General features: G+C 41.3%; 1 protein-coding gene across 1 annotated transcript in view; it reads left to right on the top strand.

Annotated features, from left to right (window-relative positions):
• The window catches only part of CFAP99 (cilia and flagella associated protein 99), a 172,609-nt gene extending 156,909 nt beyond the window's left edge, over window positions 1–15,700 (top strand). Inside the window, exons 14-17 of the mRNA XM_069073304.1 lie at window positions 6,522–6,727; window positions 13,493–13,673; window positions 14,698–14,849; window positions 15,604–15,700. Of these exons, the coding sequence (XP_068929405.1) occupies window positions 6,522–6,727; window positions 13,493–13,673; window positions 14,698–14,849; window positions 15,604–15,700 (636 nt within the window). The remainder of the gene's footprint in view (window positions 1–6,521; window positions 6,728–13,492; window positions 13,674–14,697; window positions 14,850–15,603) is intronic.
• The last annotated feature ends 10,060 nt before the right edge of the window (window positions 15,701–25,760 follow it).

Raw genomic sequence — 25,760 nt, 5'->3', positions numbered from 1 at the left:
ATCTGATAGTATCAGAGTAGATGTAAGAGATTCAGAATGTTAAGAGTAATTCTGGGAGTGGAGTCAAGATGGCAGAGTAGAAACAGGACTTCCATGAGGCTTCAGCTTCCACCTCCCACAATTCATGTAAAAATGGGACTCTGAACAAACTTTGGAGCTACAGAACCCACAAAATGACACAGAGAAGCTAACCTCCTGCTGAGGACAGCCTGGCAAGCTGGCAGGAACTGGCCAGCACAGTGCTCTGGGAGCCCAGCCCAGCCCCACACAAGCCCAAGGTTTTAGCCCCAGGGCGGGCCTGACCAACCACCAACTGGAGGGACTCCAGATCACCAGCAGCTGTGGCGGTTTCCAGAATTATCAACCCATAGATGCTAAGGACAAAGGGAAAGGTCAGTGCAGTGTGGACTTTGGGATCCAGTAGTTGGAAGTGCGTAGGCTTTTGCCCCCAGGGTGAGAAGCCGCTGAGGAGCCATAGCTGAAAAGCTACTGCCACATGGCAGCTTCAGCTCCTGGCCTGCAGAGTGTAGGGGGACCAAGCCACCAGTCTGAGGGGTAAATGCTCTTGCTTTAACCTGCTTGGATCTGGATTGCAGTCTAGGGAGGAGGTCCTGGGGTGTGTGACCAGCTTGCCAGAGTGTATGGAGGCTTCAGAGAGGGCACCCAACTAATACCTTCAGCAGCTGAGAAAACCCAAGCATTTGGTATGAAGCTCCCCTGTCAGTGACTGAGGGGTGACATGAGCAGGCAAAGGAAGCAAAATAAACAGGGTACCCCAACTGTACACTCCAATTTTGGTGACAAAAAGGACCAAAGCATGGAACAGGAGGAAGACAGTGAAGTCAGAACTCCTGCACCAAAAGCTTCAAAGGAAAATACAAGCTGATTATAGGCCATAGAGGACCTTAAGAAGCAAATAAGAGAAGTGGAGGAAAAATTGGGAAGAGAAATGAGAACAATGCAAGAAAATTATGAAATGAGAGTCAACAGCCTGAATGAGGAAAATACCGCCTTAAAAAATTGACTAACTCAAATGGCAAAAGAGGCTCAAAAAGGCAATGAGGAGAAGAGTGCCTTAAAAAGCCAAATTTGCCAGATGGAAAAAGAATCTCAAAAGCTCAATGAGGAGAATCATTGCTTCAGAATTAGATTGGAGCAAATGGAAGCTAATGACTTTATGAGAAATAAAGGTGCTGTTAAACAGATCCAAACAAATGAAAGAATAGAAAGCAATGTGAAATATCTCACTGGAAAAGCCACTGAGCTGGAAAATAGATCCAGGAGAGATAATTTAAAAATTATTGGACTACCTGAAAGCCGTGATCAAAGAAAGAATCTAGAAATCATCCTCCAAGAAATTCTCAAGGAAAATTGCCATGATGTTTTAGAACCAGAGGGCAAAATAGAGGTTGAAAGAATCCACTGATCACCTCCTGGAAAAGATCCCCCCCAAAAAACTCATAGGAATATTACAGCCAGGTTCTGAAATTCCCAGATCAAGGAGAGAATATTACAAGCAGCCAGGAAGAAACAATTTGAATATTGTGGAAACACAATCAGGATAACACAGGATCTGGCAGCTTCTACACTGAGGGATCAAAGGGCTTGGAATATGATATTCCAGAGGTCAAAGGAGCTGGGATTAAAACCAAGAATCACCTACCAAGCAAAACTGAGTATTATGTTTCAGGAGAAAATATGGTCATTCAGTGGAATAGAGGAGTTTCAAGTATTCTTGATGAAAAAACCAGAGTTGAATAGAAAATTTGACATTCAGATACAAGAAGCATGAGAAGGTAAACAAGGAAAAGAAATCATAAGGAACTTATCACAGTTGAACTATTAACATTCCTACATGGAAAAATGATAATTATAACTGATGAAACTTTTCTCAGTATGAAAATAGTTGAAGGGAATAGAAATATATATATATATATATATATATATATATGTCTGTACAGGAGGGTATATGGGCATATAAATACATATGTGAATGTGTGTTTACAGGTATACATAGATAGAGGGCACAGGACCAATTTGCTATGAAGGGATGATACTTAAAAGGTGAAATTAAGAGGTGAGAGGAATATAATGAGAGGAGATGGGGAGAGACAGAATGGGGTAAACTCTCTCATATAGAAGAGGCAAGGGAAATAGTTACAATGGAGGGGAAGAACAGGAAGGCAAAAAGGCAAAACCTTATCCTCATTGAATTTGGCTCAGGGAGGGAATGACATACACACTAAATAGGGTATCTCACCCTACAGAAGAGTAGGGGAGAAGGGGATGAGAGGGGGGATGATTGAAGGGAGGGCAGGCTGGGGGGGAGGGAAGTTGAAAGCAACCACTTTTGAAAAGGGACAGAATCAAAGTAGAGAATAGAACAAGTGGGAGGTGGGATAGGAGGGAAATATAGTCAGTCTTTTACAATATATCTACTATGGTAATGTTTTGCATGGCTACACATGTACAACCTATATTGAATTCCTTATCTTCCCAGTAAGGGTGGGTGACAAGGGAGGAAGGGAATGAATCTGAAATTCAAAGTTTTAAAATCAAATGTTTAAAATATACACATATATATATATATATATATACTATTATCAATACTCTCTTACATGTAATTAGGAAATAAAATATACAGGCACTGGGGCAGAGATCCACCATGCCCTACTGGAAAAGTCGAAGGGGATATGAGAGAAGATATGGGAGAGAGCAGGTTGGAGGAGGGGATATCCTGTGGGACTGCTATTTTGGGGCAGTGGGTAGGGGAAAAATGAGGAAAAAATCTGTCACTCAAAATCTGGCAGAAATGAATGATGTAAACCAAAAGTTAATAAAGTATTTGAAATAAAAAAGAGTAATTCTGGGCAGGAAGAATAGCTGTGCACCTGGGGTTGGGGATCCAGAGCTACCCACTATTCCTAGAGCCTACTTAAGAGCATCAGGAAGCATCCTCACAGGTGTTTTAGAGACTGGAAAAAAGGACAGAGGACTAACATTTGTGCTGGCTGAGAGGATTAATTGTGAGAGCCCAAGAGTGAATTAGAAGAGGATACATTTGGGAGGCTGCAAGGGGAGGTATATTGTCTGCAATTCCACAAGATGGGGTTGGAGAGAAGAGATATTTAAGAACCAGAAAACGTACTAAGGGATGGTCAATTGGTGGAACGAGTCAGCAATTGCAGTGAGAAAGTGTTTCAATTACCAATTGGAGTAAGAATAGAAAGTGAGAAGGGGGATATTCTGGAAGTGAGTTTGAAGCAGGGATTTCGATGGTTATGTGTTTTGGATTGGTCAGAGAGGATGTCTGAAACTTAGTTTTAAGGGACCTTATATGCCATCTAGTCCAATCATATCCAAACAATAATCTCCAAAGTCAATGAAACTTTTCTTGAAGACCTCCAGTGACAGGGGCAACCCAGTAACTTCCAGTGGAATTCATTTTGGGTTAACTCCAATTGTTAGGAAGTTTTTCCATACATGAAGCCAAAATTTGTCTCTTTGTGACTTCCAAGCATTGCTCCTGGTTGTACCCTCCAGGGTGAAGGAAAAAAATCTTATCCTTCTTTCATAAGCAACTTATTCAACTACTACAAAACAAATCCCAAGGCCCCTCAAAGTCTTCTCTACTTTGACTATTCATCCCCAATTTCTTCAATTGATGTGCTCTGACCAGGATAGAAAACAATGGAATTCTTACTTCCCTGACTCTATGTTTCTCTTAATAAAGCCTAAGATTGCATTTGTACTGTCCTATTATTTTGCTGACTACTATTGGCCTTGTAGCTCACTAGGAACCCCAGATCTTTTCCAGACAAACTACATTAGAACACCACCTCCCCATAGTATTTGATACTACCAACAACCCTCTCCTTCTGGATGTTCTCTCCTTTCTGTATTGTCATGGTATTGCTTCCCCCTGGTTTTTCTCTTAACTTTCTGGCTGTTCTTTCTTAGTCTCTTTTGATGGACCACCATCCATGTCATATTCACTAACTGTGGTTGTGCCCCAAGGGTCAATCCTGACCCCTTTTCTCTGTTTGTACTCTGTCTTGGTGACCTCATGGGCCCCTGTGAGTTCAATTGTCTCCATGTAAATGATTTTCAGATCTTTATATCCAGTTCTAGTCTCTCTCCTAAGCAACAGTCCTGCATCACTAACTGATCACTAATTACCTATTAGACATTTTCAGCTGTGGGCATCTCAAATTCAACTTGTTCAACATAGAAGTCATCTTTTCCTCTCAATTCCACTATTTCTTGTTGATGACATCACTCTTTCTGGTTAGCCAGGCTTGAAACCCCCAAGTCGTCCTTGGCTCTCTATTCTCCCTTACTCCCCATAGGCAATTGGTTGCCAAGTCTTGTCAGTTGTACTGCCACAATTCCTCTGGCATCTATCCCCTTCTCTTTATTTATACCAGTTCACATTGGACTATAACAATTTATCATCCCCAAATGATCTCCCTATTCCAGGCTTTTCTCCTTTCCAAAGTATTCTCCAATAGCTGCCAAAAGTCATCTGAATGTTGATCAGCTGGCCTCCAAACTAAAGGAGATGCTGCTTGTCATAGAGGCAGTTCAAGGATCCAAACATTTGCATGTGTATTGTTGAGTTCCAGTCCCTGTAGAGACTGAAAGGACCATCCAAGAGCTGGCCAAATGAAAGATTAAACATATAACATCGTCCTCATCGACCAGCTGGTGTTGCCTGAGCCTGAGAAACCCGGTAAAATGCACAAGGCACAGCACAAGATACAGTCCAGAAAGATACAGACCTCAGCCAAACAGAGGACCTAGATGGATGCTTGCATCGTGAAACCGCTGCTATTGCCCCATGAAGAACAAGGCAATGGTGAGGTCAACACCTCTAAGCCTCCTGTTGGAGCCCTGCAAACCACCCAGCACCCAATAGCCCAAACAGGGAGCTTGTACCCACCCTTGGCCTTGGCTACTCACGTTTTTCCTTTTCCCTGGGATTCACATCTGCCCCTCAGACAGAGTTTGCACAAATGTTCTAATGTCCCCTGGAGGAAGTTGTTAGTTTGAGGGAGAAGAGGAAGAGACAAGAAGTAAAGGAAGCTATTTATTCTTTTCTCCCTGGGGGCAGAAATCTGGGCAGGGTGGGGTGAGGAATATGGTTTCAGCCAGGCTGGGTCCTCCTTCCAGGGATCTGGAAGCTATGCCTCCCTACTGTCTATCATCAAAGTTACTGACCCTGAGAGACCACACTCCCTCTCTCCCTCTCCAGTAAAGATGATCTCTAATAAGTAGCAACAATAACAACAACAAAATCCATCCTTTGCCTCAGGTTAACACTTCTCCATACTTGATGATTTGTCATTCAAAGATGGCCAAGAGAATTTCGGGTTAAGGTATAAGGGCATTTTACATATATATTAGAACTATAATATGGTGAAAGAGGACTTAACTGAGATTCAAGAGACCAGATTCTAGTCCTCTCCCAGACACCAATGACAACTCACACAGTCCTCCACTAAATCCCTCCTCCAAAGAGGCAGCAAGGTCCAGCAGAAAGAGCACTTGATCTGGAGTCAGAGGACCTGGTTTTGGGTCCCAGGTCTTCTAGCTTGTATGACCTTGAGCAAGTCAGCTATACTCTCTGAGCCTCAGTTTCCTCATCTGTAAAATCTCCAAGGTCCCTTCCAGCTCTAAATCTGTGACCCTACACTATCACAGTGTAGAGACAGCCAAGTTCCCAAACACTTTACCAGCAAAGTGTAACCTCTGGCAGATCTTTGCTTCAAGCTTGGAAAGGTTGAAGTATGAACTTGGCAATTGACTGTGTGTTCTTTCAGAGGACCAGCCTAGCTAAGTGTGGCAAAGCTCATCACCATCTCTGATTGGCCCCCAGAAGAGGAATTGGTTTAACCAAAGATACTCATAAAACTACCTGCCAGTGAACATGAAGAGAGTATCCACACAGGTGAAATCATTACTCTTTCAAAGGAAGTCACAATTCTTTTGACCTGGCTACTTTCCTCACAACCTTGTGAAGTGGGAAATATGAGAATTATGATCCCCATTTTTTCAGGTAAGAAAACTGAAGCTAAGAAAGGGGAAATAATTTGCTCATGGAAACAAAACTAGTAAATGTGTTGGAAGTGGAATTCAAGTCCTGATCTCCTTGACTCCAAGTCGGGCACTCTTCCCACTTAGCCAGTCATACTCGCAAGTCATGACGTGACCTTGGGCAAGTCATTTAAGCTTTGTGGCCCTCAGTTTACACCTCTGTAAAATGAGGGGATTGTTGTTGGTTCTCTAAAGTTCTGTGAAATGTTATATGTCTGTGATTCCCATAAAGGAAAGAGGGCCTTCTCACCATGATATCTGAATGACAGTGATATTTCAGTTAGTTTCAGGAGGCATCCCAGTGTCTCATACACAGTTTTTTTTTAAATGATCATATGTTTTATGCCATTGGAAAAAAATTCAACCTCTACCATCTTGCAGTGGGACATCTCCATTCTAATTATTCCATTGCTTTCTCTTTCTAGGATGCTGGTCATGGCCTCATTGGGGAAATGTCCTTGGTAGAACTTCGGGAACGGCTGCTATTGCTGAAGCAACAGCAGAAACGAGATGAAGAAGATAAGCGGGACCAGATCATCCAGGAAAAGCAAGCTAAGATGAATAAGCTTCTGGAAAAGGCTGAACAGATTGCTTTGTGCCGAGAAGCCTGTGGGAGAGCCGCAGCGTTAAAGTCAGTACCCAGTAGGCGAATACAGCAGTGCCCATGAGGCAGATTGGTGAGGGGTGATTTGGGGGGGGGGGGAAGTGGGGACCTTAGGTGACCACAAGCTCAAGACAATTAACACTATAATGTAGCAGCCAAAAAAGCCAAGATCTTAGGTTACATAACTGACCATCTCTAACATCAAGAGCAAGGGGACACAACAGTCCCACTTGTCAGACCATATCTTGAACCACCATTTCCAATTCTGGGCACTACCTTTTAGGAAGGCCATTGATAAATGAGAGTGCATCCAGAGGATAATAAAAAGAGAATAGGGAGGGGACTCAGCATCACTCAGTCATTCATTTTAGAAACATTTGGGATTCCAAGTTTAGATAAGATGTGGAGGATGTGGCCCCCGTCTCCTTGGAATTGACAGTCTAGCAAAGGGATGCGGACGGACCCTTCTTTCTCTGACACTGTGCCCACCCCAGTACAGGCTCCCATCACCTCCCTGCTAGGCGACTACAATAGCCAAGGGTGGCTCAGCTTACCTCAAGTCTCTCCCCACTCCAGTCCATCCTCCATTCAGCCACCAAAGTGATTTTCCTAAAACCCAGATCTGATCATGTCAGCCCTTACTCATTGATCTCCAGTGGCTTCGTAGCATCTCTGAGGTCAAATACAAATTCTTCTGTTTGAAATTCCAAATCCTTCATAGCTTAGTCTCCTCCTGTCTTTCTAGTCTTCTTAACTCCTTACTCCCCATCATGTATGCTTCACTCCAGGAGCATTGTGGTCCTGGCTGTTCCACTAACAAGACACCCCATCTCACAATTCCAGATGTTTTTCACTGGCTGTCTCCCATGCTGGAATGCTCTCCCTCCTCATCTCTGCCTGCTGGTCTCCCTGGCTTTCTTTAAGTCCCAGCTGAAACCTGACCTTCTTACAAGAAGTCTTTCCCAGCCTCTTAATTCTAGTGCCTTCCCTCTCTTATTTCCTATTTATCTTGTGTATATGGCTGTATCAGTAATGCCATATTCACAATGCCTATAGAGATTATAAATATGCTGATATAATTATCCATCACAAAATACATCAGGTTTGCCATTTGGGGAAATAAACTAGAAAATTTATTAAGATACCAAAAGACTGAGTCCCAAAACCAGAAAGTGAAAGCCATCAGAGTAGTTATGACATTGGCACAGGTAGATAAAGTAGAAAGCACCCACATTTTCAAGCCTTTAAAACAGAACAGGCTACCTCAGGCAAAGGTCCTCCTCTCCCCGCTCACAGCAACCACCCAGTGTCCTGGAAGAGCGCTCCCAGCAGCTCTGGCCCCCGGCAGTCCTCAGCAGGAGTCCTAACTCAAAAAAAAAAAAAAGGCAACTGCCGCCAACTGCCAACTGCAGGACCGTTAGCTCGACTTTTCACTTTCTCTTGCTCTGCTATGTCAGCACGTCCATGGGGCATGGGAGATCTTTAAATCCCATAACCCTTACAATGGCTTGTTTGTACCTATTTGTTTGCTTGGTGTCTCCTCTGTTAGATTGTAAAACCCTTGAGGGCAGGGACCATTTTTTGCCTCTTTTTTTATCACTGGCACTTACATGGTACTTGGCACATAGTAGGTGCTTAATAAATGTTGATTGACTGACTGCCTAAGATCTAGACACAGATAGCTATAATATATAGTATTAGATGGTAGGTGCACCAGAGAGATGTAAAACATAAGGCTCTGTGTGATCAAAGGAGAAGCTTATCTAGCAATAGTCATAACTGTAGGAGACCCTATTCAAACATAAATGTTGCTAATTTATAAAGCACTTCCCTGTCCAGTGTCTCATTAGTGTTGTTAAAATATTTCCCTGAGACCTGATTAGAATTTATTTCAGTCCTTCAATCATCTGTAATCCCATCTGGGTGTGCCTTCCCTCAGTGCAGATTCCACCCCTTCATATCATAGTAGACCATCTTTATGACTTTTTGAGGTCAAAACAAACAAACAAAAACCCATCCATCCTTCTGTGTGGAGAGCTACTGGAAACTTATCTGAGCCCCTGGAAACTTATAGCCACTCCCTCAGCCTTTGAGAGTCCAGGGTTCTCTCCACTTTATGGTGACACATTAGAGGAAGACTTTAGAAAGGGTCTCAAGCTAGATTTGAGGGCTAAACTAGAATTTAGCTAATGGAATTCTTGGGGGCAGGGAGTACAGTGTAGGTAAAGATGCCAAGGGAGCCAGGACAACTGGGGGCATGCCCCAAGGATCACAAGTGGTCCAGTTGGACTGCAGCATGTAGTATCAGCTAAAACCCACCGCCCTCCCCCCCAACCCCAAAAGGTGTTCCAATCTAGTGTTCTTACAAAGCCAACAGGCCAGTGGCATTCCTGTAGGGGTGTTTAAAAACAGGCTTTCTCTGTCTCCAAGTTCAGTATCAGAGATATCCTGTCATCAACACCATCCACCACCCCAAGAGACAGAAAAAAGGCTGGAAAGTGACTTTGTTATGACAGGAATTAAGGTACCAGTCCCTAAGCTTCTGTTTAGGAGACAATATTGTGCCCAACAAGTAATTCTACCCACCTTGCACATGTCAGCAAATCAGCATCTATTAAAGGTCAGCCCCAGTCAGCCTAAGGGTGATGACTAGGTTTCTTAAGCAAATGCTCTTAGGCAGCATCACCAAGAGTTTCATTTTGTTCCCAAATAAACAAGTTATATACAGTAAGGACTTTTACAGGCAGGCAGTCACAAAACTATGGCTTTGCTGTGTGGCCATAGCATTAGTTATAAGCACATGATTTAACCCCAGAAATAAAAGGCCTATCAGTTTCCTGCTTGATGAGGCTTTAAAATGGGACTGCCAGAGTCACTCTATAGGACAGTGAAATTGGCTTCACTTCCCCAGAAGAACAATTCTAACCCTGATCCTTTAAATTGGAACATGTCAAGAACTGTACAATTCAGGGCTGGAAGTTTCTTCCCTTGGAACTTAGAACTCAGAATGTCAAAGCTGGAAAGGCCCTTAGGACTTAGAAGAGAAAGTTTATTTAGAGCTAGAAGAGAACAGAGAATGTAGCATGTCAGGGCCAGAAGAGACCAGAGAAATTAGTGAATTAATTAACTAATTAATTAATTGAATTAGCAAGCAATAGCTGTAATTTATACAGTGCTTTAAAGGCTGCAAAGAATTTTGCCTACATTATTTCATTTGAACTTCACAACAATCCCAAGATGCAAATGATGTAGGTATCATGAATCCCATATTCCTATGTAGTTATCATTCCCACAGGCAGCTAGATGGTGCACTAGAAAGAGTTCCTAGCCTAGAGTCAGGAAGACCTGAGTTCAAATTCAGCCTCAGATACTTAATAGCTGCATGACCCTGGGCAAGTTATTTAACTTCTGTCTGCCTCAGTTTCTTCAAATGGGGATAATAAGAGCACCTGCTTCACAGGATTGTTATGAGGATCAAATGAGATACTACTTGTAAAAAACCCTTAACACAGTGCCTAGCATGTAGTCAGTTCTACATAAATGCTTTTTCCCTTATTACTTTGCAGAAATGGGGCGGAACTCGAATCTTGTGTAAGTCTATCGTGTCCTTTCCACTCAGGACTAACCTCTGACTCTTTCTAAAAGTTTTTATGGCTTCTAATTCTGCTCTCTCTTCTCGGAATTTGGTAGATTAATTAGCTTCTTATTACAAAGATTCTGAACGTTTTATCAAGGATAGATGTCTAGAGATAGCCCCAATCATATCCCTGTAGATGAAAGGGATTGGGTTCCAATAAAACTTGCTCCATGGTTCCTTTGTTAATTGTTCAGTCCTTTCCTTGATCCTTCACCACCACAAAGGTCCATCAGTGATGCTCTGTGATTGTACCTTGTGGAACAACATCATCTCAGAAGAGTTCTGATTACACGGAATCAAGGGATAATGGAAAGAAGCCCAACAGTTGTAAGGAGGCTGATGTGTGTAAAAACAAATAGATTGTCCCAAAGATAAGTGATCAACAGGCATAAGCTGTTTTCAGAAGAAAAATTGAAAACTCTCAACAACCATCTAAAAAAACCCAAAATGCTCCAAGTCACTAATCATAAAAGAAATGCACCACAAAGTGGCTGTTGAAAAGATGGCTGGAGAGTCAAATGAAGCTGGAGCCAGCTAAGCTATATAATGAGCCACTGGAGACCAGTCAGGTTAGCAAGGACTCCAACGTAGGCGTTCCAGAGCTGAAAGGGCATGGTCTCTAGTCTCAGTGACAAGGGGACCAACCAGCTAAAAGACTGATGAGAAGCAATGGACAGAGCTCTAGATCTGGAGTCAGGACTACCTGACTTCAAATTCAGCCTCAGACATTTACTGGCTGTGTGGCCCTGGGCAAGTCACTTAACCTCTATTTGCCTGTTTCCTTATCTGTAAAATGGGGATAATAATAATAGCAATTGTGAGAATCAAATGAGATAATAACGTGTCTAGCACAGTGCCTGGCTCATAGGAAGTGCTATATAAATGTTAGCAATTTTAAGCTCTTAAGAAATATGACTATAGAAATTTGAATTAAAACTGAAAGACAGCTGGAATCTGATTAAAAGCAGTGACCAATATTGTTGCTAGAGGACAGATGATGAAGCATACCTCTCCCTTCTTTTGGTAGAAAGGTTAGATACTATGAGTGGCAATCTGTGTGGATAGAAGCAGAGTATATAGAGTGCTGAATTAGAGTTAGGAAGACCTGAGTTCAAATCCTACCTCAAATTCATACTAGCCGTGTGACCCTGGGTAAGTCACTTAACCTCACCTGCCTCAGTTTCCTCATCTGTAAAGTGAGAAGATAAGATTCAGTGACCTCCAAGGTCACTTTCAACTCTTAAGTCTGTGGCTCTGTGATTTTTTTTTAACCTGTTTTGCTTGCAACCAAACAATCCTCAACCTTCAGTCAGGTGACAACATTTCCATTACTCTTCAAGGGGAAAAAAAAGATCTTATGATTCTTTGTTTACAAGTTAAGATTCTGATGAATGATGAAGTGGGGCATCTTATCAGTAAATGTCTGTGGCATTAAAAAGAGCAAAAGGCTTCAATACTTTTAAGTGGTGCAAGAAACAATTATTAAGGATGCATAGGGATAGGAAAGGGTGTGGGCCTGTCATGTAGCCAGAGGGGGAGAAAACCGCCTTCCAGAGAGCTCTGTCAGGATTCACAAAATATTGAAAGACAAAAGAGGAGGGCCCCTGGGCAGTCAGTGAAAGATTAACAAAAAGATGTGGACAAGAATCACAACTGGAGGAAAAATGGAACTGGACTGGGCTTGACTCCAGGTCAGAGGCTCCAGTGATGAGATTACCAATTCATCCCTGGAGTCCAGTATTCCCTTTTCTCAGACAAGGGCCAAGGTAGCCAAAATTGAGGCTGTCTTCCTCCGTGAAGCCTCCTCTAAGAGCACTGATATCTCACATTCAAAAGACCTGGGTTTCTCTCCAGCTGTGTGTCCCTGGGCCAGTCATCTCACTTCCTTAGTTTCCTCAGCTATAAAAGCAAGGGAAAGAATAATACCTAGCTACCAAAGTTGTTGTGAAGATAATGTAAGCTTTGCAAAGCTTAAAGTGCTATAAATAAAGGTGAGCAGATAATTATTATTAACCATACTGATTCTCACTCAGAAAGTGTAAGGGCAAGGGAATAAGCATTTATTAAGCACCTACTATGTACCCAACTTTATTCTAAGTACTTTTACAAATATTATTTCACTCAATCCTCATGACAGCTTTGGGAGGTAGGTGCTAAATTATCTCCATATTACAGATGAGGAAACTGAGACAAAGAGGTTAAGTGATTTGCCCAGGGTCACCCAGCTAAGAAGTATCTGAGACTGGATTTGAACTCAGGTCTTCCTAGGGTTATTAAACATAAAAGGTTCTATGAAGTCGAGGGAAGATTGCTTCACTTGATCATCCCATCCATGAACTCACCAGCATCAGTATTCTTTTTGGTCCTACCCAACCCGAATTTTTCAGCCCATTTAATTCTTGCCATAAATCAATACTCTGATCTCTTTAATATCTTGGGGGTATTGGGAGTGATTATGAGATATTAGTACCTCTATCCAGCTTAAATCACTGCATCCTATCAATGACAGGTACAGCTCTTCAATCTCGAGGATTACAATGTCTCCCATGTCCCAGCTGCCATGTTTTTTCCCTTCCCTAGCTTAGGATGTAAGTTCACCAAAGTCAGGGACTAAATCTGTTTTTTGAAAGGTGACATGGAATAGGGGGAAAAGCATTGGACCAGGGGTCAGAAGACCTGAGCTGGAGTCCTGGCTCTACCATACCTTCCCTATATGACCCTTGGAGAAAGACCTGACCTCTCTGAGTCTCAGTTTCCTCATCTGCATAATTCTACTTATAGATGAGGAAAGTAATCTGCAGACTTTAAAATAATGCTATAGAAATGTGTTTCTTATTTTAATAATAGTAATGATATTTATAAATTATAAGAGAAGCCATGTGGTATAGCAAATAGAAGGTGAAAAACACCTGGGCTCAGGTTCTGTTTTCAACACACACTGGCTGTGTGTGATGCTATGTAGGTCACTAAATCTCTGAATGGCCAGGGCAGCTCTCTAACTTGCTGAGAAGATGGCCATCTGCAGAGGGCCAGGGAGTTCCCAAGAGAACAAAGTCACCAGGCCTGTCCATAAATAAACAGATAGGTATTGCCCTCAATAGCAATTCTTCCCATTTCATTTGTCTTTGCTATTTTATCTGTTTCTTTTTGTCCAGGACTGAGGAAAGAAAAAGGCTCAAATTCCACACACCAAAAGTTGTCAGTCAAGATGAGCGCAATTTAGAGCTGAAAAAGAAAATCCAGGTGATAATGGAGCAGCGGCAACAGCAGGAGGAAAGACTGAAGACAGGACCCCAGAAGGCCAAGCCAGAGCTAGAACCATGGCTCAGGCCCAAGGTGAGTACCTCTCAGGAGCGATGGGCCTGTGCACTGAGCCAGACAAATGCAGGAAACCTGGCTTCCAAACATGGCTTTGCTCTAAAAAGTGTGTTTCTTCAGCACTTGGAGGCTAGTGTGAAAAGGGTGAAGGGGCCTATGGGGACCAACCAGCCTGGGGACCGGCCCAGGGACATGCTCAGATTCACCTTTCCTAGTTCCAGAGGATCCACATGGGAGCTCTGGGCTCTGCTTCCAGCCATACGTGACTCAGAACTGTTCCCTGGACAAACCTCTACACTGCAGGGTACAGAACAGGGAGCGGATACTGTGCCCTAGCCTCTTTAGGCTCAGTAGTGGTTCTTGAAGGCCAAACTCATAAAGCATCTTTTGGGGATGGGCATGGTGGTATATATACACTTACTATGGGTAGGCTAAAGCTTGTGGGATTGCCTGATCTTGTGAGTTCAGAGCCACAGTGGTATAAAGTATGACACTAATATGGTGGTTCCTGGGAGGTGGCAGAGATATAGAGTAGAGGGTACAGGCTGCCTAAGGAGGCGCAAACTGGTCCAGATTGGAAAGAGAGCTGCTAAAAGCTTCTGTGCTGATTAGTGGTAAGGTCACTGTACTTCCAGCCTAGGTGAGATAAGGGAGATCCAGAACCTCACCCCTGCCCCTCCCAAAAAAAGATACCTTTCAGAAGCCCAAAGGGTTGTATCAACATAATTATCCCTCTTTTATAGATGAAAATCATGGAGTCATAGATTTTGAGCTGGAATGGACCTCATAGTCAGCTGGTCCAAGCCCCAAGTTGGCTATATATATGGTATGTAAGTCGAGTCTTGGAAGGAACTTTAAAACTAGATCTATTGAGCCAAGATGTTGTTCTGGTCAAATCTTGCTCTGGGTCAGCAGAGGACATGACCTAAGACCATGAAAACTCCAGTATGCAGGGAATATTCCCTGGGATCTGCAGGGTAACTTGAGTTTCGTCCTTGGGTGATGTTTCATCCAATGATGGTCTTGTCTTTCCCTTTCCCAGACTCCTTTCGAAGAACGCCACTGGAAAATGTTGGAGGAAAGCCAGGAAAAACTTTACAAGAGACTCCAGAGAAACACAGCTACCAGGGCAGCAGAGCAGAGAGAGGAGTACCTTGTGTCAACCCTGAGTGGAGCTCGGCCTTGCATCCTGAGGTCTTAAAATGCCACCTACTTTGTTCTGTCCACAGCCCCCTGGGAGCTAGACTCCAGCCCTGGGGGATTTGGATACACAGTGAAGGCAGCCAATTGACCTCCCATGAAGCCTGGTCTCCAGAACATTCAAGGGCTGTCAGAGAAAAAGGAGGGCATAGAAAGTCAGAATGGGGATTGGCAGGGATAAAGGAATAAAGGGCGTTGGCTAAGGAGTCCTGGATCATCTGCTTTGCATCACTGCCAAACGCTGTCAGTTTTCTTGAGGGTAGTGATTGAAGTGAGTCTCACTTGAAGTGAGCCCCCCAGCTTCAGGCAGTCTCAGCTTTTTTGTGGGCTATTTCTGACCTCCTCACCCTCTCAGGACCCTCTGCAACCCATACTTGGGTTCTCTCCGGGACAGATGTTCTGTTGTAGGAATGCTTCTGTCACATTCTCTGCCAAGCCTCCCTCTTTGGTTCTGAGAAGGAAACCTGTTTGTGGGGCTGGTGGTTCACATGCCCAATGTGTTGATTTGTTTGTGTATAATGATGCTTATTAGTTACAAAGTAGGATTTTTTTCTTGCAGGTGGCGGGGCTTTGGGGTTATTGGGTAGTGATACATATGAAAAAAAAATCAATAAAATATTTTTTAAACATACAGAAGAAAACAAAAATAAGTCCAGAAGAGTGAGGAGTGGGGGTGAACTACCACTCATCCCCCTTATGTGCACTAGGCTTCTCTACCTGATCCTTTCACTCACACTGTTCCCTCCAGCCTGAATGAGCTGATACTCCCATCCTGTCTCATCCTGTCCCATCCCGACCTATTCCATATCCACCACATAGCTTTGGTTTACTGGAAAAAGTACTGACTTTAAAATATGAAGACTTGGGCAGGAATCCTGGCACAACCACTTGTCTGACTTCAAACCAGGCCTTTTCCTTTTCTGGGCCTTCATTTAACTCATCTTTAAAAAGAGGGGATGGGCCCAGATGATAGTCCAGTCCTGTGATTCTGTTCATCCTTTATGATCCATTTAAAATGCTACCCTCCTTGAGGAAGCTTTCCCTTATAACCCTTCCACAGCAAATCAGAAATAACAGAGCAGAATCTCACTGAGGAAGGGAGTGTCAAGAATCAGAATGGGTGGGTTCTGTGTGGGTGCAAAGCTTTCCTGCTTTGGACAGCCGAAAAGAGGTTTCCACCAGGATACTCCTATACAGGGGGCATGGAAGAAGGAGAGGTTGGAGCAGGAGGGGGTGGGGGGGGACCTGACTGAGCAAGAATTCCTCAGTGGTCTGCAAGACTTAGAATTGAATGGGTCAAGATTCTTATCTGTGGTCCTTACTATGTGTTTTGTGGATTTATGAAAGTTTTGTCCCACCCTCCTTTTTGTTCTTTCAGTTATCATGGTTTCCAGTCTTTAGATGGGCTCTTGGGGTCAGTCCCTGTCCTTTAGTAAGGGTATAAGGATATTAAAGCCAACCATAGCCTTTCCATGATCCAGGGAAGGAAGGGGAACAACGTAGTAGACATCTAGGCTGAGAGAACAACTTGGTTCTCCCCCCAAAAGTGTGAATGATGTCTAGGACCACATCTCAGGTAGTTAGGCTGGGGTATTCAACTTCAACCCACATATGAAGAGGTTTTCCAGTTTCTTTTGTTGCTGTTGTTAGGTTAATATTTTATTTTCCCAATTACATGTAAAAACTTTTTAACATTCGTTTTTTTGAATTTTGAATTCCAACTTTTCTCTCTCCTCTCCTTGAGAAGGCAAACAATTTGATATAGGTTCTACATATTCAGTCATGCAAAACCTATTTCCATATTATTTATGTTGTGAAAGCATGTGGGATGAAAAACACTATCCAAAAATTTAATCAAAAACTCTGAGGCTACTCTAGGTAGGAACAGAAAGGATTTACTCAATTCTTGCAAGAAATGGAGCACCACTTTCACCAGGACAAACCAGTGGAGGAAGGCCTGTTTACAGAAAGCAAAAACATGGTTATATAGCCTAACACAAGCAACCACTCCCACTGACCTTGTCCTCATTGGTTGACAGGTTGGCCTCACAATCCAGCTTGGAAATCTACCCAGATACAAGAAGCAAAGAAACAATCTTCAGCCAATGAAAACTGATGAAAGCATTTGATACCTTATTTGGTAGTGGGTGAAAGCAGGGGAGGGGTAAGTTTGCAAAAGTGAAACTTAGGCCTAGCTGCAGCTGAAGCCTAACTACAAAAGTGAAATGTAGGCCTAGTTGCAGTTGAAGCCTAACTACAAAAGTGAAACTTAGGCCTAGCTACAGCCAAAGCCCAACTTGAATTTAGAGCACTGTCTCCATTTTAGGGTATAGTCTGAAAAGTTTTCACCTCTCTCACACAGAAAGAAAACAAACCAAAAAAAAAAAAAAAACAAGAAAAATAAAGTTTTCTTTGAAAGTATGCTTCATCTTTACTCAGACTCCATTAGTTCTCTCTCTGGAGGTAGATAACAGTTTTCATTGTGAGTCCATTGGAATTGTCTTAGATCAGTGTATTCCTAAGAATATTTGAGTCATTTGCAGTTGATCATACAATGTTGCAGTTATAGAGTACAATATTCTCTTGTTCTGCCTATTTCACTTTGCATCAGTACTTGTAAGTCATTCCAGGTTTTTCTGAGAGCATCAAGTTCATCCTTTCTTTTTTAAAAGAAAAGTATTTTTTTCCCAAGTTACATGTAAAGGCAATTTTAAATATGCAATTTTAAGGGCAGCTAGGTGGTGTAGTGAATAGAGCACTGGCCATGAAGTCAGGAGGACCTGAGTTCAAATCTGGCCTTAGACACTTGACACACTTACTAGCTGTGTGACTTTGGGGAAGTCACTTAACCTCAATTGCCATGCCTTTCCCCCTCTAAAAAAAACAAAAAGTAAAAATAATTTTGAAAAAAGCAATTTTATTTTATTTTTTTAATGCTAAAACATTAACTTCTGATTTACATCATTCGTTTCCACCAGATTTTGAGTTACAAATTTTCTCCCCATTTTCCCCCTACCCACCGCCCCAAAATAGCACTCCCACAGGATATCCCCCCCTCCAGTCTGCTCTCTCCCATATTTTCTCCCATAACCCTTTCGACTTTTCCAGTGGGTCTCTATGCCTCAGAGCCTGTAAATATTATTTCCCAATTACATGTAAGATGGTATTAATAATAGTATGTATGTATATATATATATATATACAGACACACACACACATATATATATATATATATATATATATATATATATATTTGAATATTTGATTTTAAAACTTTCAATTCCAGATTCATTCCCTTCCTTCCTTGTCACCCACCCTTACTGGGAAAATAAGCAGTTCAGTATAGGTTGTACATGTGCGGCTAATAAAAAAGCAATTTTAAAGATTCACTTTACTTTTTTTTTTTTTTTTGCTTTTTGGAGGACAATTGGGGTCAATTGACTTGCCCAAGGTCACACAGCTAGTTTTGTGTGTTAAGTGTCTGAGGCTGGATTTGAACTCAGGTCTTCCTGACTCCAGGGCCGGTGCTCTATTCACTATGCCACCTAGCTGCCCCTAAAAATTCATTTTTTTTTTTAAATTTTGAGTTCTAAATTTTCTCTCTTTCTCCCTCACCTCCTCCCTCCCTGAGACAATAAGCAATTTGATATAGGTTATATATGTTCAGACAAGCAAAACATATTACCATATTAGTCATATTGTGAAAGAAGACAGACCCAAAGGGAGGGAAATATGTAAAAATACAGAGAGTGAAAAATAGTATGCTTCAATATGCATTCATACTCCATCAGTTCTTTCTCCAGAAGTAGATAGCATTTTTCATCAATAAGTCCCTTGGAATTTTCTTAGATCATTGTATTGCTGAGAATAGCTAATTTATTCACAGTTGATCATCATATAGTATTGCTGTTACTGTGTACAATGTCCTTCTGGTTCTGTTCAATTCACTTTGCATGAGTTCATATGAGTCTTTCCAGGTTTTTCTGAAATCAACCTGCTCATCATTTCTCATAGGACAATAGTATTCCATCATAATCATATACCACAATTTGTTCAGCCCAATTGATGGACATACCCTCAATTTCTAATTCTTTGCAAAAAGAACTGCTGAAAGTATTTTTCCTTATTTTTAAAAAAAATCTCTTTGGGATACAGACCTAGTAGTGGTATTGCTGGGTATGCACAGTTCCATAGCCCTTTGGGCATACTTCCAAATTGCTCTCCAGAGTGGTTGGATTAGTTCACAATTCCATCAACAATGCATTAGTGTCTCAATTTTCTCATATCTCCTCCAACATTTGTCATTTTACTTTTCTGTTGTATTAGCCAATCTGATAGGTGTGGGGTGATACCTCAGAGTTGTTTTAATTTGAATTTCTCTAATCAGTAGTGATTTAGAGTATTTTTTTACATGCCTATAGTTTTGATTTCTTTGTCTGAAAATTGCCTGTTCATATCCTTTGACTATTCATCAATTGGTGAATGACATATTTTTACAAATTTGACTCAGCTCTTTATATATTTGAGAAATGAGGCTTTTATCAGAGAAATCTGTAAAAAAAAATTTCAGTTATGATTACTATATATTTCCCCCTATCATATTTTCTCCCTGTTTATCCTACTCTCTCTCCTTTCAACCTGTCCATCCTCAAAAGTGTTTTGCTTCTGACTACCATTTCCCCCTTTCTTTAATCAGCCCCCACCTTCTCTTATCCTCTTCCCCTATGACTTTCCTGTATGATGGATGATACCCAATTGAATGTGTATATTATTCCTTCTTTAAGTCAATTTTGATGAGAGTAAAGTTCAAGCATTGCTCATCCCCCATCTCATCTCCTCCATTGCAAAATCTCTTTAGTGTTTCTTTTATGTGAGATAATTTTCCCCATTCAACCCTTCCCCCTCCTTCCAGTGCATTCCTCTTCCTCCTTAATTTTATTTTTTTTAGATGTCATCCTGTTATAGTCAACTCACACCCATGCCCTCTGTCTATGCAGACTCCTTTTAAATGCCCTAATAATGAGAAAGTTCTTAGGAGTTAAAAGTACCATCTTCAGGGCTGCTAGGTGGCGCAGTGAGTAAGAGTGCTGGCCCCAGAGTCGGGAGGACCTGGGATAGGTTCTGGCCTCAGATACTTAACACCCACATAAAATAACTGGCCATGTAACCTTGGGCAAGTTACTTAACCCCAATTGCTTAAAAAAAAAAAAAGTACCATCTTCCCATGTAAGAATGTAAACAGTTTAACCTTACTGAATTCTTTATGATTTCTCTTTCCTGTTTACTCCTTTATGTTTCTCTTGAGTCTTGTATTTGAAAGTCAAATTTTCTATTAAGCTCTGTTCTTTTCATCAGGAATTCTTGAAAGTCCTTTATTTTTGCTGAATATCTATTTCTTTCTCCTGTAGGATTATACTCAGTTTTTCTGGGTAGGTGATTTTTGGTTGTAGTTCAAGCTCCTTTACCCTCTGGAATATCATGTTTTAATCTTTCTGATCCCTTAGTGAAGAAGCTGCTAAATCTTGTGTTATCCTGACTGTGGTTCCAAGATATTTGAATTATTTCTTTCTAGCTACTTGCAATATTTTCTCTTTTCATCTGAAAGCTCTAGAATTTGGCTATAATATCCCTGGGGGTTTTCATTTTGAGATGTCTTTCTATTTCTATTTTACTCTCTGGCTCTAGAATATCAGAGCAGCTTTCCTTGATAATCTTGAAAGATGATGTCTATGTTCTTTTTTGACTTTCAGGTAGTCCAATAATTCTTAAATTATCTCTCCTCAATCAGTTGTTTTTCAAACAAGATATTCCACATTTTCTTCTATTTTTTTCATTTTTTAAAATTTTGTTTTGTTTCTTGATGTCTCATGGAGTCATTGGTTTCTACTTGCCCAAATTTAACTTTTAAGGAATGATTTTCTTCAGTGAGCTTTTGTACTTCCCTTTTTATTTATCAATTCTACTTTTATAAACTTTTTTTGGAGGGAAGAAGGCAGGGCAATTGGGATTAAGTGACTTGCCCAAGGTCACACAGCTAGTAAGGCTTTTTTTTTAAGTGTCTGAGGCTGAATTTGAACTCAGGTCCTCCTGACTCCAGGGCCAGTGCTCTATTTACTACACCACCTAGCCACCCAGGCAATTCTACTTTTTAAGGAGTTCTTTCCTTTAGGCAATTTTTGTATGTCTTTTTCCTGTGGTTAATTTTGTTTTGTTTTGTTTTTTAAATTAATTTATTTACTTTTAGTTTACAACATTCAGTTCCACAATCCTTTGAATTCCAAATTTTCTCCCCCTTCCTCTCCTCCTCACTCCCCACCATGGTGGCATGCAATCTGATATAGGATCTACATATACCTTCACACTAAACATTAGTCAAGTTGTAAAGAAGGATTATAACAAATGTAGTGAACAACGAGAAAGAAGAGACAAAACAAAACACAAAAGAGAGAGAACAAGTAGTTTGCTTCCATCTGCATTCAGACTCTAGTTCTTTCTCCAGATGTGGATATCCATTTCCATCATGCGTCTTTTATAGTTGTCTTCTAACCTTGTATTGCTGAGAGGAGCCAAGTCTATCAAAGTTAGTCATCACAGATACGATGTGTCTGTAACTACGTAAAAAGTTCTCCTGGTTCTGCTCTCCTCACTCAGCATCAGTTTATATAAGTCTCTCCAGATTATTATAAAGTCCATCTGCTGCTCATTTCTTATAGCACAATAGTATTCCCTTACATTAGCATACCACAACTTGTTTATCCATTCCCCAATTGATGGACATCCCCTTGATTTCCAATTCTTTGCCACCACAAAAAAAGCTGTTATAAATATTTTTGTATAGGTCCTTTTCCCACTTCTATGATCTCTTTGGGATACAGCCCTAGAAGTGGGTTTTTGGGTCAAAGGGTATGCACTTTTTTATAGCCATTTGGGCATAGTTCTAGATTGCTCTCCAGAATGGTTGTATCAGTTCACAACTCCACCAACAATCTAATTTTTCTACATCCACTCCAGCATTTATAATTTTCCTCTTTTGTCATCTTAGCCAATCTGACCAGTGAGATGTGGTACCTCAGAGTTGTTTTGATTTGCATTTCTCTAATCAGTTAATTCTGTTTTTTAAAGTAGTTCTTTTCTTCAATGGATATTTGTGCCTCTTTTACCATTTGGCCTATTCTGGTTTTTCATATGATATTTTCTTCAGTATTTTTTCCAAGTTGTTGACATTTTTCATGTTTTTTTTGCATCACACTCATTTCTTTTCTTATTTTTTCCTCTATCTCTTTTATTTTATTTTTAAAAGTTTTTTGAGCTCTTTTAAGAATTATTTTTCGGCCTGAGACCAATTCTCATTTTTCTTTGAAACTTTGGATGTAGCAGTTTTGACTTTGTTGTCTTCTAAATTTGACACTTAGTTTGTCTTCCCTGACAACATAGTAACATCCTATAGTCAGGTTCTTTTTTGTTGTTGTTGTTTGCTCATTTCCCAGCCTATTTCTTAACTTTTAACTCTGTATTAAAATTAGACTCTGCTCCTGGGGAGCGTTGTTCCAAGATTCAGGTTTTTTTGTTTGTTTGTTTTGGTGCAGCCAATTTCAGAGCTAGTTCTGGAGGTCTATAAATTTTCAGTTCTTTCAAGGTGGTATGGTTTAAGGAGAGGCATGGTCACTGCTCTCATGGCCTCTGCTCTGGTCTGTTAGTAACTACAGGCACTCTTTTCTGCTGTGGAACTGTGACCAGATTCCCCACTCCCTTGCAGCCTCAAGCTCTAGTGTATTAGTGCTCTTTCTCACCCTGCGACTGTCACCAAGGAATGCAACCAAGATCTGCATATGGGCAACGTAACAGAGTTCTGTACCCAGTGCTAGCAGCAGAACCCCCATAATCTCCTTCTGATTGGTTCTCCAACATTCTTATCATTTGTAGGCTGAGAGTGCTGGAAGTCACCCCTGCCAATTCAGTCAGCCCCCTCAAAGGCCTGCTGGTAGTTTGCTAGGGCATGCCTGTACTGGATTGTTCTTTACTCTCACCTGATGCAACACCTGCTGACCTTCTAAGTTGTCTTGGGCTAGAAAATTGTTTTACTCTATCCTTTTGTGGTTTCTGCCTCTCTAGAATTCATTTTGAGGCATTATTTTAAAGTTGTTTAGAGGGGAATTTGGAAGAACTCAGACGAGTCCTAGCCTTTACTCTGCCATCTTGGCTCTGCCTTCTGGGTTTTCAGTTTCAGGATGAGAGAATCAACAATTCAAATCTTGGCTCTGCTACTTACCAGCTATGTGATCCTGGGAAAATTTCTTCCCAAATCTAGGACTCATTTTCCTCATCTGTACAATGAGAGAGTTGAACTCAATGTTGCCTGTAGGTCCTTCCAACCCCAAGTCTCAGGATCCTGTGAACTACATCTCAAGCTCTTTGTTTGATTCTCTCTCTTCAGTTGATGAGCTTATGTTTCCACCAGGTCAGTATTAGTCTCCTGAAGGCTCGAGGCTAATAAATTTAATTCAACAAACATTTAAAGACCTACTGTGTACAGAGTGCTCCTCTGGAAGGAGGAAGATACAGATTTTAGATAAGATAGAATCCCTGTCTGCATAGGCCTTAGTTTAATAGGGGAATGAGATATAAGCATCAACAAAATAGTGTAAAAACACTAAATAAAAGTCAGTTTGCTCAGTAGAAATAGTATTGGATTTGGAGTTTGGAAGACCTGGATTAAAATTCTGCCATAAGCAGTTAATAAGTATGTGATCCTGGGCAAATCACAAAACTTCTCCTGAATTCAGTTTCCACATCTAATAATAATTAACAGTTAGCACTTATATAGTACCTTCTATGTACTAGGTTCTGTGCTAGGCACTTTTCAAATACTCTCTCATTTCATCCTTACAACGACCCTGAGAGTCAGGAACTATTATTATCTCCATTTTACAGTTGAGGAAACTGAGGCAAACAATTTACATGACTTGCCTATGGTTATGCAGCTAATAAGTGTCTGAGACTGGATTTGAACTTAGATCTTTCTGATTCCAGGCTTAGTACTCTATTCCCTGTATGATCTAATGAGCCTGTAAAAAGTGGTTGGTCTAAGTGATCTAATATAAGACAGTTAGGCTCTGTACTAAGTCCCACAAAGGTAAATACAAGCAAACAAAACAGTTCTTAGACTCAAGGGGCTTACATGCTAACCAGGGGAAATCACCTACAAATTAGAGCTAGAAAGGGGAAAGAGGGAGCAGCAATGCAGGAAGAGAGGAAGAGAATTCCAAAGAGATTCCAGGCATGGGTGAGGTATGAGCAGGGCAGGGCCCTTTTCTAAAACAATGGTCTCTCTAGCTCCACATCTATCATTCTATGATGAGTGCATTACTGTGGTGCAAACAACATCCTATATGAGGCTGGTAGGGGAAGGGATTATCACCAAAAAGAGAGTTCAGGGAAGGCTTTCTAGGGGAGGTGCCATTTGAGTTGGGCCTTAAAAGACAGGTGGCAACAACAGGCAGAAATCAAGCATTGTAGGCAAAGGGAACAAAAGCACAGAGGCAGAAAAAGTGCAAAGTGTGTCTGGAAGACAGTTTGTATGAATAAATAGTTTGATTAGAGCAAAGATTGTGTAGAGTCATGTGAGATAAGGTTGGAAAGTTAGGCTTGTGCTAGGTCATGGAGGATCTTAGATGGCAAGTTAAGGAATGGGAACTTGACTCAGTAGATGATACCAGGGCAAGGGCTGTCTCATTTTTTTCTTCCTATTAATACCTGATGCCTGACAGAGTCCACGGCATGTACTAGATGTTTATTAAATTGGGGAGACATGATGAATTTGATGTGCTGTGAAGGGGGTGGGTGGAGTGGTCAGGACATTTAGGAAGAGGTCACATCAAGTCGACAAGCATTTATTAAGTGCTTATTTATTAGGTGCTTATTATGTGCCAAACACTGTGCTAAAACCCTGGGGAATACAAATACAAGCAGAAAGAAAAGTCAGTCCTTGCCTTCAAGGACCTAAGATGGGGAAAGTCAATATGTAAAAGGAAGAAGGAAGGGGAGAGGGAGAGGGAGAAGATATTTGCATGGGGACATGATGGAGAAAGTCTGAAAATTCTGGAATGGAACCCAAAGAGAATGAAGATATGGCTGACCTGGGTACTTTTCTTAAAATAGAGGTTGTGGGAGGAATCAACCAATCAGAGGAAAGAGCTGCAGGGGCGGGGTGTATTGCATTATGAGAAAGCCAGGTGTAAGGGTGAGCTTTCAGGATGAGGGGAGGAAGATAGAGAGGCAGAGTGAACTTCCAGGGTGAAAAGGCTGCTGTGGCATGGTGGGAAAATGTCTGGGGAATGAAGAGTGGAACCCAGAAAGGAATGAACACTAGCCTGGAGACAAAGAATTGGTAAGTATCTACATAGAGGTTGTAGTTGAGACCATGGGAGTAAATGACATTGTCAAGGGCAAGATTGTAGAGAGAGAAATAAAGGGGGCTTAGTACCTATCTTCCTAATATTTCTGTATAGGTGAGACCACTTTAAAATGACTGTCAAGGATAACTTTTTTTTAAAAGTTTATTTATTTTTAGTTTTCAACATTCACTTCCATAAGTTTTAAATTTTCTCCCCCTCCCTCCCATCCCTAAGATGGCATGCAATCTAATATAGGTGTAATGTAATTGCCAAGGAAAGGCAACTTCCCAAGGTTCAAAATACCAGCATAGGTGCTCTCCATTTTATTCAGTGACAAACCAAGAACAGAGAAGGTCAAAACATGACATCATTCAAAATACAGCATTTACTAAGAGTGATTAAATAATCTCCAAGGACTACCCCACCCCAGGACCTTCCAATCATTCAATCAATTACAAAGTCCCTGGTCTAAATACTTCTCCACCCCTAGGCTATACCTTTATTTGTCAAT

This window comes from Petaurus breviceps, unplaced genomic scaffold (genome assembly GCF_028583685.1).
Source record: "Petaurus breviceps papuanus isolate PSGF00001 unplaced genomic scaffold, PetGlider_PUasm1.0 140, whole genome shotgun sequence".
In the NCBI taxonomy this organism is placed as follows: Eukaryota; Metazoa; Chordata; class Mammalia; order Diprotodontia; family Petauridae; genus Petaurus; species Petaurus breviceps.
Note: the sequence above shows the minus strand (reverse complement) of the source record. Positions and strands in the feature narration are given on the sequence as shown.